The sequence below is a fragment of the Capricornis sumatraensis genome, chromosome 12 (genome assembly GCF_032405125.1).
Source record: "Capricornis sumatraensis isolate serow.1 chromosome 12, serow.2, whole genome shotgun sequence".
In the NCBI taxonomy this organism is placed as follows: domain Eukaryota; kingdom Metazoa; phylum Chordata; class Mammalia; order Artiodactyla; family Bovidae; genus Capricornis; species Capricornis sumatraensis.
Genome location: NC_091080.1, coordinates 83,533,826 through 83,550,214, shown reverse-complemented (window position 1 = coordinate 83,550,214; position 16,389 = coordinate 83,533,826). Strand labels below are relative to the sequence as shown.

Here is a 16,389-nt window from a genome sequence, read left to right as displayed (position 1 = left end):
GGGGAGTCACGCTGGCCCCGCGTCTTGTGTTCGCAGCTGAAGGAGAAGAGCCAGGCGTGCGGCGGAAACCTGGGCTCCATCGAGGAGCTGCGCGGGGCCATCTACCTGGCGGAGGAGGCCTGCCCCGGCATCTCGGACACCATGGTGGCCCAGCTGGTGCAGCGGCTGCAGAGGTGAGCGGCGTCTGTGCCCAGTGCCCTCGGGCTGGGGCTGGCTGCAGAACCAGGGAAGGGAGGAGGTTCTGCCCTCGAGAAATCAGTTACGGGTGAACTGTGTGAATCAGGGCTCTCCTGGCAGGGCCCAGAGAGCTCTGTGGTTGTAGCACTTGTCTCATAAACAGTGGATGACGTCAGGGGCCGGGTGCTCTGAGCTTTCCAGATGCAGCCTCGTGCCCAGCTGGAGGGGTGTGGTCCTGAGCCCGGTGTCTGTAACTCCTTGTTTGGGTTTGTGCTTTAAAGTCAGGAGTCCAGAAACCCCAGAGGTTGGGGCTCAGCAAGAGTGGACACAGCTGTGTTCTTTCTGGGCGGGTGGCTGTACGAGTTCTCGATTCTGTCTCGTGCCCAGAAGCCCTGTGGTGCTGGCAGGGAGCCCCCTCTGTGGCAGCCTGCTGTGGGGTGGAGTGGAGGGCATCCTGGCCTTGCCAGCGGCCCTGGTGGCATGCCTTCCTGAGTGAGGAGGAGGTGGGACTGCCCATCTGGCCCCCGCCCGCTCCCCTGACCTTGTTTGTTGGGGAGCCTCTTCTGTGGAAGAGGTCACAGAAGCGCAGTCCCCCGCGGCTGCTGCAGAGAGCGGAGGTGGACAGTCCCGCAGCTCTGTGAGCTGAGCTCTCCTTCATACCCAAACCCTTTTCTTTGCCCTGCAAAACACTGGGCAGGTCATTGCTCTGAGGTTCACCTTCCAGGTGAAGTGTCCGGGCTGCCGAGCTCTTCCTAGAGGTTGGCCGGGCCTCCATGGGAATCGGGAGCATTTCAGATCTGTCCTGAGATGTCAGCTGGATGGCACGTGATGTTTGGGGCGTGGAGGGTTACTGCTGCCACATGGAAGTGGTCATGAAGGGTCTGCCCGAGTTCCCCCAAAGGGGGCATCAGAGAAAACCTCAGTGCTGACCCTTCAGGTTGGTTCTCCAGAACTCGCTCCCTTGTGAAAACATTCTAACTTCCTAACGTGCTCTCATGTTCAGGCTGGAGGGAAGACTGTTTACTTGGCCACCATCAATTTTGAGGCAGTTGAGGGAATCCAGTATGGTGTTTGGGTAACTCCCCCCCCCCCCACTTTTGATACTAACAGATTACAGAAATAGAGGAAAATAGAATTAAAAAGTCTCCCATATGTTTACCCAGACATCGTTGTTTTTCCCCAAGTTTGTGCCTCCATTCAATGTGTGTGTGTGTGTGTGTGTGTGTGTGCAGTTACATTTCTAACATAGCTTTGGTAAAATTATTGGACATTTTATCCTGTGGTAATGTCGCGTAGACTTTGCCCTATTTAATTAATAATGGTCCATCTTTCTGATTTCTCTGGTCCCGCTTCATACCGGCTCTTATTTCTCATTTGAAAGATTCTTCGAGTCCAACAAATAGAACCAAACCAGAAACCGGTGTGGTCTTTCGTTTCCTGCGTCTGTGGTGCCCCTCTGAGAACGGAGGTTTTCCACGTTGTCCTGGACCGCCTGAGGTTGTCGCCAGCGTCGCCTGTGCGTGACTTAGTTTCCCCGCAGCTCCAGGCCCAGAGGGTGTGGCCTCTGTGGCTTTAGTTGATACCTGTGTCTGTTCCCTTTCTGTAGTTGCTGACACAGGTGATCTGTCCTAGTTCTGTTCAATAGAAAGATGGTGTGAGGCACGTGTGTGGCTTTAAATTTTTTAGTAGCCACATTACTTAAAAAAAATAACCTTTAAGAAAGTGAAATTGGTTTTAATAGTATGGTTCTTAACGCACTGCGTCTGAATCTTGTTTCATCATGCAGTCAGCATAGAGGCCTTTCCCCTTGTTGTCGGGCTGAGTCTCAGTAGCAGGTGTGTGTTTCACACTTTACGGCACGTGTCGCTGGGAGCTCCCTGCATCTCGATGCCGGCGTCAGCGTCGAATATGAACCATACGCAACACAGGATAACACGGGTTTAAGTGCCTGCCGTCTGTATTACGGTTGGCATTTTATTCCCCATCCTCCCCAGTTCTCTTGTCCTCCTCCTCCTAATATTTCCTTATTTATTTGGCTATGCTGGGTCTTCGTTCTGGCCGCAGGATCTTTAGCTGTGGTCTGTGAACTTCTGGTTGCAGCGTGTGTGATCTGATTCCCTATCCAGGGATGGAGCCTCGGCCCCCCTGTTTTGGAAGCATGGAGTCTTAACCACTGGACCAGCAGGGAAGTCCCCTTTTTTCCTCCTTTGATGTGGAGCTCTTCCCCAGCGCTTGGATGCCCTTGCTCCTGGCGGTCCCTGTCTGGTTCTCCGAGCTCTCTCTCTGTTGTCCCCCATCCAGAGGCCTGGCCGTCCACAGCAGCCTGGTCGTGGCTGATGCCCCAGACCCAGTTGCACTCCCTTTGTTTCATTCTAGTTGGGTCACTGAGGAAATAGGAAGGGCCGGCTTTTGTCTGAAGCATTTTGAAAGGCTTCTGTATGTTTTACGAGTTAGTGTGTGGATCCTTTTTTGTAGCGTCAATCCTCCCATGACTTCAGTTGCTCAGTCGTGTCCGACTCTTTGCGACCCCATGGACTGCAGCACTCCAGGCCTCCCTGTCCATCACCAGCTCCCAGAGTTTACTCAAACTCACTTCCATCGGTGATGCCATCGAATCATCTCTTCCTCTGTCATCCCCTTCTCCTCCTGCCTTCAGTCTTTCCCAGCTTCAGGGTCTTTTCAAATGAGTCAGCTCTTCACATCAGGTGGCCAAAGTATTGGAGTTTCAGCTTCAACATCAGTCCTTCCAATGAACATTCAGGACTGATTTTCTTTAGGATGGACTGGTTGGATCTCCTTGCAGTCCAAGGGACTCTCAAGAGTCTTCTCCAGCACCACAGTTCAAAAGCATCAATTCTTTGGCCCTCAGCTTTCTTCACAGTCCAACGCTCATATCTATACATGACTACTGGAAAAACCATAGCCTTGACTAGACGGACCTTTGTTGGCAAAGGAATGTCTCTGCTTTTTAATATGCTGTCTAGATTGGTCCTAACTTTCCTTCCAAGGAGTAAGCGTCTTAATTTCATGGCTGCAGTCAGCATCTGCAGTGATTTTCTAATCATTTGTTCCCTGGGTGAGTGTCATATGTCCTAAATGCTCTTAAAAGAGGACCTGTAATTTGGAATGTTTGCAGCAAGTCCCATCTCGGCCATCTCCTGTGGTTGGGTCAGCCTCAGTTTTGTGGCAGCTAAGGGAATCTTGGTCATCAAAGGGACCTTGCCCCCCATCTTTGTGTCCCACAGTTAGACCATGTGCAGAATTCCTGGGGGAGAGGAGCTGTCCCACCATTGAGTCTAGCCACCACCACAATTTTTGGGGTGTTGCATCGCTTTCCATTGTTGCATACGAGCTGTGAACCTACTCAAATTTTTGGATCATCATATTTGGTCTTTATGTAGAATAAATCGTGTAAAACCAGACATGTATAATTTTGTGTATATTTCTTAATCTGTAGTTTTCATGTTGCTTAAATATTACTATGATTTGTAATCTGTTTCATTCAGCTCACTTTTACTTCACCATTTCTCTATTGTTGGACATTAAAATTGTTTCCTAATTATTTTAATTACTGAAAATCTAAGAGATAGTTTTAGGAAGCAGATTACTTGAACAAGCCATCAATATTTTTGTGGCCAAAAAGGGTTTCTTAGACTGATCAAATTGGAATGCATGTGCGCCCTTGGGATCTTACTGTGTCATTGGGTATTATCAATATTTCAATTTTTAAAAATTGATTGTAAGTAAAGGTATATCATTTACCTGTTTATTTGTATCTTTTTTTTTCTCTCTCCTGGGACACTGAACTAAATTATCTATGAAGCTTTTAGTGTTGGAACTGTGATTTTTGTAGTTTTCATGAATTCTTCATGTCATACTATAATTAGCTCACTGATAGTTTGTACCATAATTAATTTGTTACAACTTGGGGTTGTCTATGAAAACTAGGACTTTGATCATTGCTTGAAGTTTTGCAAATTAATTTTTTTTTAATGTAGAGAAAATGACGTTGACTTACTTCTATTTCTTGTTTTGTTTCTTCCCAGATATTCTCTAAGTGGTGGAGGAAGTTCATCCCATTGAAATCCTTTTGGCATTTGGGGTTTTGTTTTTCCTTTTATTTTTTTCCTTCTTCACCCTCTTCCTTTTCAAAACTCAACGAGAGCCTTTGCTGACTCCGCTGAAGAGGCGCACCATCAGGGGCCCGTTCCCGCCACAGGGTCACCTGTCCAGGGCCCCACAGCCCGTCTCTGCTGGCCTGGGGCCTGATGGACTCCCGGATGGGGTGGGGGAAGGCCAGCTCCTCCAAGCGATTATTTTATTATTCTCGTTTTTAATTTTAACCATAGTGCACATATCAAGAAAAGTGTCTTTGAAAACAAAAATAAACCCTGAAATGTATATCTGGGATTATGATAAGGCGACTGAAGAAATGAAACCTCAGGTATCCTGCTTTATGTTGATAAGCACCCCCCGCCCCCCCCCCCCTCACCCCCCCGCCCCAGGAGACGGAGAAATCGCTCTGGTGGATCAGTGTACAGACTTGTAAATAGTGTCATTTTTACGGAAACCCTCTCGGCGTGCATAGGAATCACTGTGTACACATCGGCCAAGTGCTTCTGTAGATACCGTCAGTGGAGTAAATATTTGACAGGCCATAACTTGAGTCTATTGCCTTGCCTTTATTACATGTAAATTTTGAATTATGTGACCAGTGATTTGGGTTTTATTTTGTATCTGCAGGATTTGCCATTAATAATAATTAAATGCCCCTCTTCGGGAACACTCCCTCTGTTTGTACCTCAGCAAATGCAGATTTTTTTTTTCCTCCTGCGTGCCCTAAGACCCCTTCGGTACACTTAGAAGTTGATTTTCCTGTTTTCATTGATGGTACTATTTCTTAAGTGTTTTAAATGGAAACATATCGCGCCTCATGAAGCTTTAAGTTATTTCAAGTTTCTCCCCGATGAAGCGTCCTTGTCTCACTTTGGCTGGAGTCGCGCCTGGCCCGTGTCCCGCTGCACCAGCCGGCCCATCCTCCCAGGAGGGTTTTCTGTTGCATCTTGTAGTGAAACCTGCATATCATCTTTTGAAACCTCAACATGTCTGAATGCTTTCACGAATAAATTTTATAACAGGATTTTTGCACACTCTCCTTGGAACGTGACTCTTTAAGAGGGGGCAGTGTACCTGCCATGTGTGTGTGGGGGTGTGTGTGTGTGCGCGCGTGCGTGCACCGATGAGGCTCCAGGAAGACGTGCCCACATTCAAGCTACGGAAATGTCCAAGTCAGCTCCCTATGCGACTTTAAAAAATGGTCCTCTGAAGAGATGGGTGACTACTGCTGGTTGGTAAAACTGTTCCGTCTTCCGAGTCGTTTGCTTTTTTCCTTAAAGGAGCGGGTGTCTACCAGTCAGTCAGCCAGGTGTCTGTACTTTTCTCAGCCCGTGGCAGGGGTCTCTGGGATGGGAAGTTGAGTTCTGGCCACGATCCTTGACCAATCTGAGTTATATGTGACTTTCTTGTATGTATGTTGAGATGAATCGTAGTCGACTCTTGCTGGAGTAGCAGTTCTTGAGTTGGAATCCAAGGCTTTTTGGAAGGAGGGAAGTTACTGGGTAAACTTGAGGACAGGTCAGTTATCTGCAGGCCCAGTGTCCTGGAAGTCACCGGGAGAGACTTCTGAGGGGTGCTTCTTGTTTGTTTGGTAATAGAAAGGAGCTAGTTTATAAAACTCGAAAATTGTCATGACTTTTTAATTAAAAGTAGATTTGGGTTGTTGTTGATTTCTGTAAGGGGTACATTTTGGTTAGGAGACATAGAACCAAATTGCGACTTCTCCTCACGCAAATATGTTAAACAGGAAGAATTGAGAGGATTTTGTTTAGTGTTTTGGAGAGTGTTAGGAGGGGGCTGGCTGTTTCCCTACGTGAGGCATAAGCCACAGGTGAGTTTTGTTCACGGGTGGAGAAAAGCATTAGAGGACGGAGCCATGTTCCCTCGGGGATGTGCCACTCAGCTGGTCTTGAGAGCCCCGTCACAGCAGCTTTTTGACCTCAAGTTCTTCAGACCTGCACGTGGACAGTGGTTTCAAGACCAGACGCTGGTGTGAGATGGTGACGCTGACGGGTGGACAGGACTCTGGGCTCAGCGAGGTGGTGTGACCGATTAGCAGTCACTGGTGTGCAGCAATGCACATCTCCCAGGGCAAGCGGCCGACTGCTTTGTGATTTGGTTGGAAATATCTTGTTGATGGCCTTCTCGAGGGGGGGAACAGTGTGCTTTGACCGGCTTTGGAAAGTGGGTCCCCTTCCCCTGTGCGTTCGGCTTACTTCCGGTAGACAGAGCATCTTGCCGAGTTCAGGGGGCTATCGTTGGCCCATGTCAGGTCCTTTGTTAAAAGACAGACCAGGCACCAGAGCTCCAGCAGGACCCCCTTGGGCCTGTAAATGGCAGGTGGTGTTCAGCCAGACCTGTGAGCTCAGCACTCGAGGTGCATCGAGCACCATGCTGGAGCCCCTGGCTGGTGAACCCCGGCAGCCAGCAGCCTGTCTGCCCGCACTGCAAATGGCAGGGGCGCCCACGTGGAAGCACAGCCGGCCTTTTTGGGAGTGGAGGCGGCGGGCCGGCCGTGGCTGGTGGCTTACACTTTCAAAGTTGTGTCTTCCGCACGGGCTGCACCACTGTGGGCTGGGGGCCTCGACACCATAATAACCTTGGGGTTGCCTTGCTGTAACCCAGTGCTGCCCACCTTCCCGATCTGACGGTTTTGTTCTCCGATGGGTCTTTTGAAGCATTTTGTTCGGTTCTTTATGCGGCATTTTGTACCTTTTCGGCAAAACATGCAGTCTATTTATAAGCATTTTTATATTTTTCCTTCCTTAAAAAAACATGGCTTCTGTATTTCTGCTATAAAATAATGGCAATAACTGGGGAGTGCTGCTGCAAGGCGTGTTCTTAAGCACAGGGTCTGTATCATGCGAAGGTCAATAAAGTTCACAGAAACAAATTGTTTTTGGAATTGTGTCTTTGTGTGTAGAGGAATAGACGATGTTTGCATTGTGGTTCCGCCCCATTCCCCCCATCCCTGGGTCTGCATGTATGAGGCGGTGGGGGTGGAGGGTGTCCCTGAAACCCTGTGTTTCCAGCAGCTTGGGGGTGGTCTGAATCAGCCCCGTGATCTGGATTTCGGTTCTCTTTGACATCGCAGAGGGACACAGGTAGGTGTGAACGGAGGGCTGACCTAGGAGACGCCTTCCCCCCAAGCCTCGCAGAGGTGAGTGACCAGGGAGGCTTCTGGAGATGCTCGGGAATGGGATCAAATGGGCACTGGTCCCCCCCCGAATCTTCCAGGTCTCTTGGAAATACTCTGCTTCCCAAGTTGGGAGAAGCAGATGAAACTTACCAGATTCCAGGTTTTTCCAAATAACGCTGTCTTTGCGAGCGGTTGTCTTCACCTTCCTCCCCCTTCCCCGTGACCAGCCACCTCCCCAACCCACCAGCCCGAGAGGTAGTTAAAAGACAGGAGACAAGATTGGTTGTTTTGCCTTAAAACTTGAGTGTGCTGGATTGTGGCGTGAGGTATTTTTTTAATTCCCTTTTGTTAGTACTTAAAAGGATCTGTACAGATTGTAAGGCAAGTGATTCACACATCTCGAGTTCCTCATCCATTTGTGTGTTTCCACGTACGCCGGTCACAGCCCCAAGTCAGGCTCATCCTGTCAGGGTCTTGGGGAGTGATGGGGAACCCTCCCTCGCCCCCCCACAGGGGCTCAACAGTATCAAGGGAATAGTGGCCACCTGATTCCCCACGGAGATAGGCGAACGGATTTTGACTGGCGGCCCCAGCGGTCACTGGAACCCTGTTCCCTGTGTCCTCCGACTATCAAGGATGTGCAATGTCACATGTCCGTCCATAGCCCAGGCCTGGGGGTGGCGAGTATCAAAAGGAAAGAAAGAATGGTTTGTGAAGACAGGCATGAGATACGTATATACTACTATTGAGTGTGCAGTTCCAAACCACAGTTGCGGGAGGACACAGGTATGATTGTGGGGAGTACGCACCACGACTCGGAGCCCCCGCACCCACGCCCCAACACAGCACAGAGGGCCCTGGCCACTGACAGACACGTTCTCATGCTTGGGAAACAGCAAAACACCACGGCTTACTACCCTCCCCTCGACACAGCACTCGGTACACTTGACAGTCCAGAGAGCTTCTCACAACAGAAAACAACCCACCATACCTCGTAAATAGCCATCACTTCAACAATTTGGTCAACCTACACCAAGAAGTAGGGCTGGGAACCAGCGTTTCCCTGGAGCCTGAAGCCCCCAGTGGGATACAAGGATGCTGCAAATTGCTCGTTTTATCAAAGAAGTAAAATCCTACTAATTTCCTATCATTATAAAAGTAGAAAGATTGGGGTGGGGAGGTAAACCCAAATCTGGAAATGATCTCATTTGCTTATTAAGACTGCCACGTGTATTGCAAACACTGGGAAACCCATTTTGTAAAAGGCAGCAGCCTAGAAATCAAAACCCCCAGAGTTTTAAGAAAAAAAAAGCACTTGCCCTGTCTTTTGGTTGAACGGATGTGTTGGTACTGCTTTAAGGTGCAGCCTTGGAGGAAAAAAATGTCATTTGGCACTATCTCCATGACAGTGTTTTAATACTGGCACGGGCTGGAGAGAGCCCACCTAGGGGACGACGGCCAAGGTGCCGCCTGCACCGGAGATGGCGCAGGTGAAACCCCGTGCAAATGCGAGATTACCGGCTGAAAAGACAAGGTTTAAAAATGGTCCTGTGGGGACAGGTGGGAGTTGCTGCGAAACCATGTTTTCTTTTGTTTTCCAGACAGGTGTTAATTTTACTAGGCTTCATTAATACAGAAGAGAGGAAACGCCTTCCAAGAGTCACTGCAGCTGAAGCAATCCACACGTGTGTCCCCACCATCAATACACGTGAGATTCCTTGTGACTCGGGGCGTGGGCACGTGAGGCCGAGCTGGTGGCACTTCGGATCACCTCCATCCATCTAGGACAAGAAAGAGAAATAACTGTCAGGGCCTATGAAAAGGTGCTTGCTTTGTTACAGCTCCTGACCCTTGGCAGTTGTTACTCACAAAGCCACACATAGTCTGCTGGATAATCTTATTTTAGCAGAAAAGATCCTAGCTCCCAGGTAAAACCAAGGGGTGGAGTGGGGTAAGGGTTCCTCCTGAGGAACCCCCTTTGAGAACCCCTGACTTGGGCACGCTCACCCTGCAGAAGTGCCCGAGGTGGGGCTACAGCGCCCACTCCTAATCCTCCTCAGGACAATGGGTGGGGCTCCATCCTGCTTCGCGGGAATACCATTTTATACATTCAAGTATTTGCAGTATAACCAGTGTGCTGCTGAGCACATCCAAAGCCTCTGGTCCGAAATGTCAGTAGTGCCTGATGGAGAAAACTCGGGGCGGTGGGCCCAGCTTCCTGCCTTTGTGGGCTTAGAGGGCTTAAGAAAAAGAAAGTGAAGTCGCTGAGTCGTGTCCAACTCTGCAACTCCATGGAGTAGCCTACCACGCTCCTCCATCCGTGGAATCTTCCAGACAAGAGTACGGGAGTGGGTAGCCATTCCCTTCTCCAGGATCTTCCCCCCCCCAGGGATTGAACCCGGGTCTCCTGCATTGCAGGCAGATGCTTTACCATCTGAGCCACCAGGGAAGATATTCCCTAATCCCAGGCTCCTATCACTGCCAGGCTACATTACCCTTGCCATAGCAGCAACAGTATCTCAGTTTCCCAACCCAGAGTCACATTTGAGGACTGCTAACCCCTGGGCTCTCTTTTTAGGCAGTGTCGCTTAGGGACCACTGCTCTGGGATGTCTCCGGCACCTTCAACCCTGGTTTTAAACCTCTGTGCTCTCTGCAGCAAGCGAACTTTACTAGGGCTTGTGCGTGGATCAGAACCGGCGCAATGATCAGAAAGCCTCGTGGGCTCAGGAGAGAAATACCCTAATAGGGGTGGTTTGGCACTGACAACTGCTTTCACAGCTTGCCCCACGATGTAAGACCCAGAAGACTCAGAACTTGTACTTGAATGTGGGCAAATGAGCTAGCCTGGCTCCTTTTGTTCTATCTCTTGGCTAAAAGGAAGACCTCTGCCCCTGGGTCTCTATACTACGGAGCCAGTCTCATTGATCAGGGAGCTCTCAGAGGTACTGGAATTTTTTTTTTTCCTCATGTTGTCTTTTGACCTGAAACTTAGCCTTTGGGCCACTAAAGGACTAAGTGGCCCAAAGGACTAAGCTACCTTTGCCATTAACTGAAAAACAAGTTCAAGATCAAAAAGTGTGCCATGCGTAGTGTCTGAACCAGCGTCCAGGTTAAGGCCTGATGTTTCCAGGGAAAGTCACGCTTCTATTATCCTAGGGAAACAGGTGCATCCTTGCATTGGCCAGAGGGAACCCAGATCTTATGAGATACTTCCATTTTAAAGAAGCGGATGTCCGAGCTGAAGGTAGCTGCTGGTAGGATGGCCTTACAACGCTCACTCGCTTGGGAGACCGCCCACGGCTCAGGAGAAGTGTCCCGTTTGCAGGTGCCGAGGAACACTTACCTTTCAAACGTGTACTCGCTTTCGGCCCTGAAGTAGTACACGTGGGACTTGAAATGCAGCTTGAACACGTAATCTTTGTGGATGTCCTCGGACTCTGAGGGGATGGTGAGCGAGTAGCCAAGCAGAGGCAGGCTGGCAAGGGGGTGATTGTCCTGGAAAGAGGGTAGGGGGTGCTCTGGAGAGGCGGCCGGCAGGCGTGGAGCCTGCCTGCAGCCTCTCACCCTATCATGGTCAGTTTTAGCTGAGAGGTCCTGGCCTGGATGGGTTAGCTGGACACCAGCGTGTCAGCAACCTGTTAAAGCCATCCCCCCTCCCTGGTCCAACCAGCAGACAGATGGCCCTTTTCAAGGTGGAAGCCTCCACTTGGACCTGAGGGGTCTGACGGCTGTGCCCTTGCATGGCCTGGCTGGGCGGCTCAAGTTCTTCATCCTTCCAGAGGAAAGCTGCCTGTCCCACAAGAACAGAGGGTGCTGGGGGAGGGTCCTTCAGCATCCACCTACCTGGTGCGATTTGTAGAAGAAGAGGCAGAAGTTCGTGAAGACCACCCACAGCTTCTGCCACCCGTTGCTGTTTTTGAATTTCCTCAGCAGGTTCCCAGACAGCTGATTCTGCAAGACAGGGAGGCCTGGAAGGAGTACAGGTGGGGGCGCCCCCGCTTTGGGTCCCCAGCTGGGGCCGCGACCCTGAGGACGACTTACCAAAATGACCTTTCTCCCTGGTAGGGGGCGAAACCCTTGGGAGAGTGACTATGTGAACCTCGTTTACTTTCCTGTCTGGTTGAATGATGTCCTCCAGTAATATCTTGAAGCCCTAACTCCCCCCTCCGGTACCTCCCAATGGGACCTTACAGGGAAATAGGGTCATCAGATGTAGAATGAGGAGGATACAGGCCTGTATCCACTACGGCTGATGTCCTCATGAGGAGAGGACGTGCCTACGTGGACCCAGACTGACTCAAGCGATGTGTCTACACCCCCCAACACACCAAGGCTGGCCTTCAACCCCAGAAGCCGGGGAGGCAAGGAAGCTTCCTGCCTCACAGGCTTCAGAGGGAGCCTGTGCCCCTAGCCACACTGAGTCTGGACTTCTGACCTCCAGGACCACCTGTTGGCGGTGCTTGTTACAGCATCTCTGAGAAAGGACCCCTCCCCGCCCATTCTAAGCTCTCGGGAGCCCCACGCCAGCCAGCGGCTCCTGACCGCCACCTGGTGGCCGTGGCTGGAACGTAGCTTTCAACGCAGTGCCTTCTGGCCCAGTCCTCCGCCCTGCACAGCACGGGTGGGACCAGGCATTCCTGAACTCACATCACTGTGCACTCCCAGCCGAGTCCTCCCTCCAGAGCCCCCGTGTCACCTCTCAGAGGACCCTAAGAAGGCGCCTGCACGACTCTGATAAGCTGGCAGCTCCTTGCCAGGAAGACTCAACGAAAAGAAGTGGACGGTGGCGATCGCATAGCCTTGTCATCGCCACCACTAAATCGTTCACTTCAAAATGGTGAAATAGGCAAACTCACCACAATAAAAAATATATATATACAATTATACCTGTCTATTGTACTCTCTCCCTTTGGGACTTTTCTGTATTTACTCAAACAGGCACTTTTAATTAACGCCCCTAAGAAAAGAGTTTAAATGGCTCTGACGACAGGTTGCCCGCGGTCTGATGGGCAAACGGAGTGGTAGGCTGAGGGAAGGAAGGAGGCAGAGCTGTTGCCCATGGCCAGGGGCACTGCAGACAGTGTGCCATCACCCCTTCTGGCTGCCACTCGCCCACTGATGAGAGTTTCAGCAGGTGAGCGTGGCAACCCAGTGGTGCTTTGATGCCTCTGCAACAGTGTTAAGGTTCCACACACGTCTCACTGTGGAGGAAGGAGATTAGCACATTTTTCTTTCCTTAGGCTGCTTATTTTTTTATACTGAATCCAATAACTTCCTCCAGACAGAGTCCAAAAAAACCTTTCTCTTGGCTGCAGTTGTCTTTGGAACTGCCACCTTCAAACCACTGGCCTGGGGCTCACTTCCATGGGCTGCAGCCCTCAGCAGATTTTTCCTCCAAGGATCACAGAGCAAGTATTTGGATCTCTATAGTAACCATTCAAAAATGGAAAACCCCATTCTTCGCTGACAGGCTAGAACCAGGCAGGAGGTGGGCAGGATCTGGGCTGTGGTCACCACGTGCTGACCGGCTCTGCCACTCAGCCGACCCTGCACACGGCTGACTGTCACCCAGAGGGCTGTCTGGGCGGCGTCCTGTGTGCCTCCAGGGATTAAAGAGGCGGTTTCTTACCTGATTCTCTACTTCTCTGTGGCCCTGACTACACGTAAAGATGAGCATAAAGTGAGGCAAAGAGGATTTCTCATGCACAGCATGGCCCTTCCCCCTGGCCTCGCCTGGACAGCAGATCTGATCAGGTATCTCTTCAGGGAAGATCACTGGTTCTTCTTCCCTGCTCCTTCCTTGCTGGAAACATCCCTGTTCCCTGGAGGAAATCTCTGGTTGGCAAGCTCTGCCAACAGATGCCCTGGGAAGTATGAAGGGAGGGAGGAGGAGGATGGGTATTTTCTTGGGAAGAGAGAGCCCCCCCCTTCTCTGGGGGGGGGGCGTGGGGTGGTTCACTGACAGCCCAGCCCATCCAAAGGCCAGGGACGGCGGGCACAGAGTCCCCTGAGGATGATTTCAGAAGGAAGCATGGGTTTTAAAACATCTGTAGCAGGGAAACTCAATAAAAGCACTTGTCTGGAACTGGCAGTCACTGCCAGAGAATCGTCTCAGACAACCCTATCCATCAAACAGCTTCCCGGGTGGCTCAGACAGTAAAGAATCTGCCTGCAATGCGGCAGATCCCTGGGTTGGGAGAATCCCCTGGAGGAGGGCATGGGCAACCCACTCCAGTATTCTTCCCTGGAGAATCCCCATGGACAGAGGAGCCTGGAAGGCTACTGTCCACACGGTTGCAAAGAGTCGGACATGATTGAGCAACTAAGCACATCCATCAAAAGAAACCTTAGGCATAGTCCCAGAACTGTTGATTGAAAAAGTAAATGAACTGCTGTTCTTGGCTCACCATCTTTTATGTGACATCTTTTGGACCAGGCATACCTGGGCATCCAGAACTTGTCAGGTTTTAGGAAGATCCCCCCGTGCCTCTCCTCCCTAGCACCCCTGGCAGTGGAGTCTGGGGCCACAGCACAGAATCTGATTCTTCAGCAAAACAGGGGCGCCCACAAAACCAGTAAACAGCCTCCCGCCGCCAGTGGGCTATGTCTGTAACTTAGCGGTTTTAGAACATCCTGGGCTTTGTCTTTTCTGAAAGGTTGGGGATTATGAATCTGGACTGGGGGATGCTTAGAGAATGGGGTTCGGAGAGTTCTGGAAGGTTCCTGGCCCCAGACACGTCAGAGAGCGGGCTTCTCGCAGGTTCTCCCATGACCGACACCTGCCGAGGCCCTGGCTGGCCGCAGCTTTCCGACCATACCGCCTCCCTGCACCTGACTCAGAGGTGGTGGGGGGCTCCGGGGTGCGGCCCAGCCCCGACTTCCCGGTGCCGACACACAAAAAAACCCACACGGACCATCTCTGCCCTACGACTGACTCCACGAGAGAAGAGGTCCGGGGGAGCAAGAGAAAACCATTAGCGTGCAGACAACCTGGGGGTGGACTGAGGCCCAGGCCCGCAGCCCCGCAGCAGCCGGGGACGCGGCCCCGCCGCGCACGCGCAGACGGCGCGCCCGCCCCGCCCCGGCCCTACCTCCACCGCCACGCTGAAGTCCACCATGGACACGCTGGTGTTGCGGTGCCAGCATACGTGCACCATGGTGTTGCCGCGGTGCGGGGCCTGGCGCTCCAGCGAGGTGCGCGACGCACTGAGATCATCCTCCGACTCCTGGTCGCCCGCCGCCTCCTCGGGGGACTCTGCCGGGGGGAGGCAAGAAGGGGAGCTGACATCTCTGCCCTCCAAGAAGCGCGCAGGAAGGCCTTTCCCCGCCTGCTGTCGGGGGGCCTACGGCGATGCATACAGAGCCTAGGCAACCCCCCTGGGCAGGAAGTCACATTATAGCGGCAAGGGCTTGCGCTTGGCCAAGGGGCGTCCCACCAGACCCCCCGGCCCGGGAGCCGCTCGTAGTATTTTATCCAGCCCCCCAGATGCTGACAAGCAGCAGGGCTGGCCCAGAAAAGGGGATTTCTCTGCTTGCTCGTAACTGCTCAGTTCCTGGATGTTTAGCTTAAAATACAAAAGCAGACCGTGGACATGAGGCACACTGGTAAGGCGATATTCAGTGCCTAGGATGCCCTCCGAGAGCCAGAGCGGTCCCTCTGCGTCCTGGCTAACCCCTCTGGGGCCCCAGGCCTGTGTGCCCCACACTTACTGTTGTCCGGGGGGCTGCTGGCCAGGAACTCAGGGGCAGGGCCGCTGCTTTTCTCGGCCAAGTCGATGGCCATCTGTATGTCTTCCACCCACTTGTCCATCTCCGGCCGAGAACTGGAGAAGAGATGGACGTCAGATTTTTTTCAGGCCACGGGGAGATGGGGGCTGGGGGAAAGAGGGTACCCAGGTCAAAGGTCAGGCTCCCCAAGTTACCTGGCGGCCACCACGATGGACTGGCGCTGGCCCCGCAGAGTCAGGCAGTGGGGGACGCCCCATTCCTCTTCACTTTCCTCCATCTGTAGGGCAAGTGTGGTCATAAGTTAGTCAAGCAGGGGGCGGGCCACACTCGGTGCGTTTTCCAAGTTTCACTGAACTGGCTACAGCCCCGAGGGACCAAGTCAGAAAAATCCCAATCCAGAGGGTAAATGCCAGGTGAAAATGCACTATCTTTTTCTCAGCAGAGCCATAGACTTCTCTCTTCCTGACCACCGAGGAGCATTCGGGGGATAAGCCAGGGAAAGTAATCCTGTGGACCTTGTCTGCCTCGCCCACCAGGGCTCACAGAATGTGGACACCCGTCTATGAGATATTTTGGGGAGAAAGATGGTTTCCTGGTCTTTACTCCCCGTGGGCAGTGTGGTCACAGCCTGTCAGGGCCTGGGGGCCAGGCACCAGGCAGTAAGAGGCACGTTCACTCCACGTGGCCATGACGGCTTGCCTCTTTACCCGACTCCAGAAGGAACGCGGCGTGCACCCCACTGCAGGAGGAGTGCTGTCCCAGGGCCCCTCTAGGGCAGCCCTAGCCAAGCCCAGGTTTTTCACGGAGCCCGTGATGCTCTCACTTCCTTATCAAGTCCCTCTGTCCCTTCCTTCCTCGTTGTAGTCACTGGCTCCTAGCCCAGAGGACCAGGTCCCCCAGCCTGGGCCCCAGGCGCATACTCACGGTCATGCCGTAGAGCGGGAGCTGCCCGTGGACTTTAAATTGATTCGAGGCCGTCAGCCCCCGGCTCGTGTACAGCAAGACGTCATTGAACTAGAGGAACGAGGACAAGAGCAGCTGAGACGAATGGGCCCCGTTTGAAACCAACAAGGGCAGAAATGACTGATACATTTTCAGAACTCTGTGAAAACCCGTGGACCTCAACATCTCCAGTTTGAGCAAGTCTGATTGCTCTTCCTGCCTCCCACGTATGCCTGCTCTGGGGTGGCCGACGCCCAGTCCCGTGCCCCTTGCTGGTTGCACGGG

At 52.1% G+C, this 16,389-nt stretch overlaps 2 protein-coding genes across 2 annotated transcripts in view; one reads left to right on the top strand and one right to left on the bottom strand.

Moving 5' to 3' along the window:
• The window catches only part of STK24 (serine/threonine kinase 24), a 94,744-nt gene extending 90,105 nt beyond the window's left edge, over nucleotides 1–4,639 (top strand). Inside the window, exons 10-11 of the mRNA XM_068984214.1 lie at nucleotides 37–173; nucleotides 4,224–4,639. Of these exons, the coding sequence (XP_068840315.1) occupies nucleotides 37–173; nucleotides 4,224–4,260 (174 nt within the window). The 3' untranslated portion in view covers nucleotides 4,261–4,639. The remainder of the gene's footprint in view (nucleotides 1–36; nucleotides 174–4,223) is intronic.
• Nucleotides 4,640–7,755: 3,116 nt separating this feature from the next.
• FARP1 (FERM, ARH/RhoGEF and pleckstrin domain protein 1) overlaps nucleotides 7,756–16,389 on the bottom strand; it is a 236,270-nt gene continuing 227,636 nt past the window's right edge. Inside the window, exons 20-26 of the mRNA XM_068984199.1 lie at nucleotides 16,087–16,176; nucleotides 15,357–15,439; nucleotides 15,145–15,257; nucleotides 14,526–14,689; nucleotides 11,278–11,385; nucleotides 10,778–10,929; nucleotides 7,756–9,213 (exon numbers count right to left, since the gene is read on the bottom strand). Coding sequence (XP_068840300.1) covers nucleotides 9,132–9,213; nucleotides 10,778–10,929; nucleotides 11,278–11,385; nucleotides 14,526–14,689; nucleotides 15,145–15,257; nucleotides 15,357–15,439; nucleotides 16,087–16,176 — 792 coding nt within the window. The 3' untranslated portion in view covers nucleotides 7,756–9,131. The remainder of the gene's footprint in view (nucleotides 9,214–10,777; nucleotides 10,930–11,277; nucleotides 11,386–14,525; nucleotides 14,690–15,144; nucleotides 15,258–15,356; nucleotides 15,440–16,086; nucleotides 16,177–16,389) is intronic.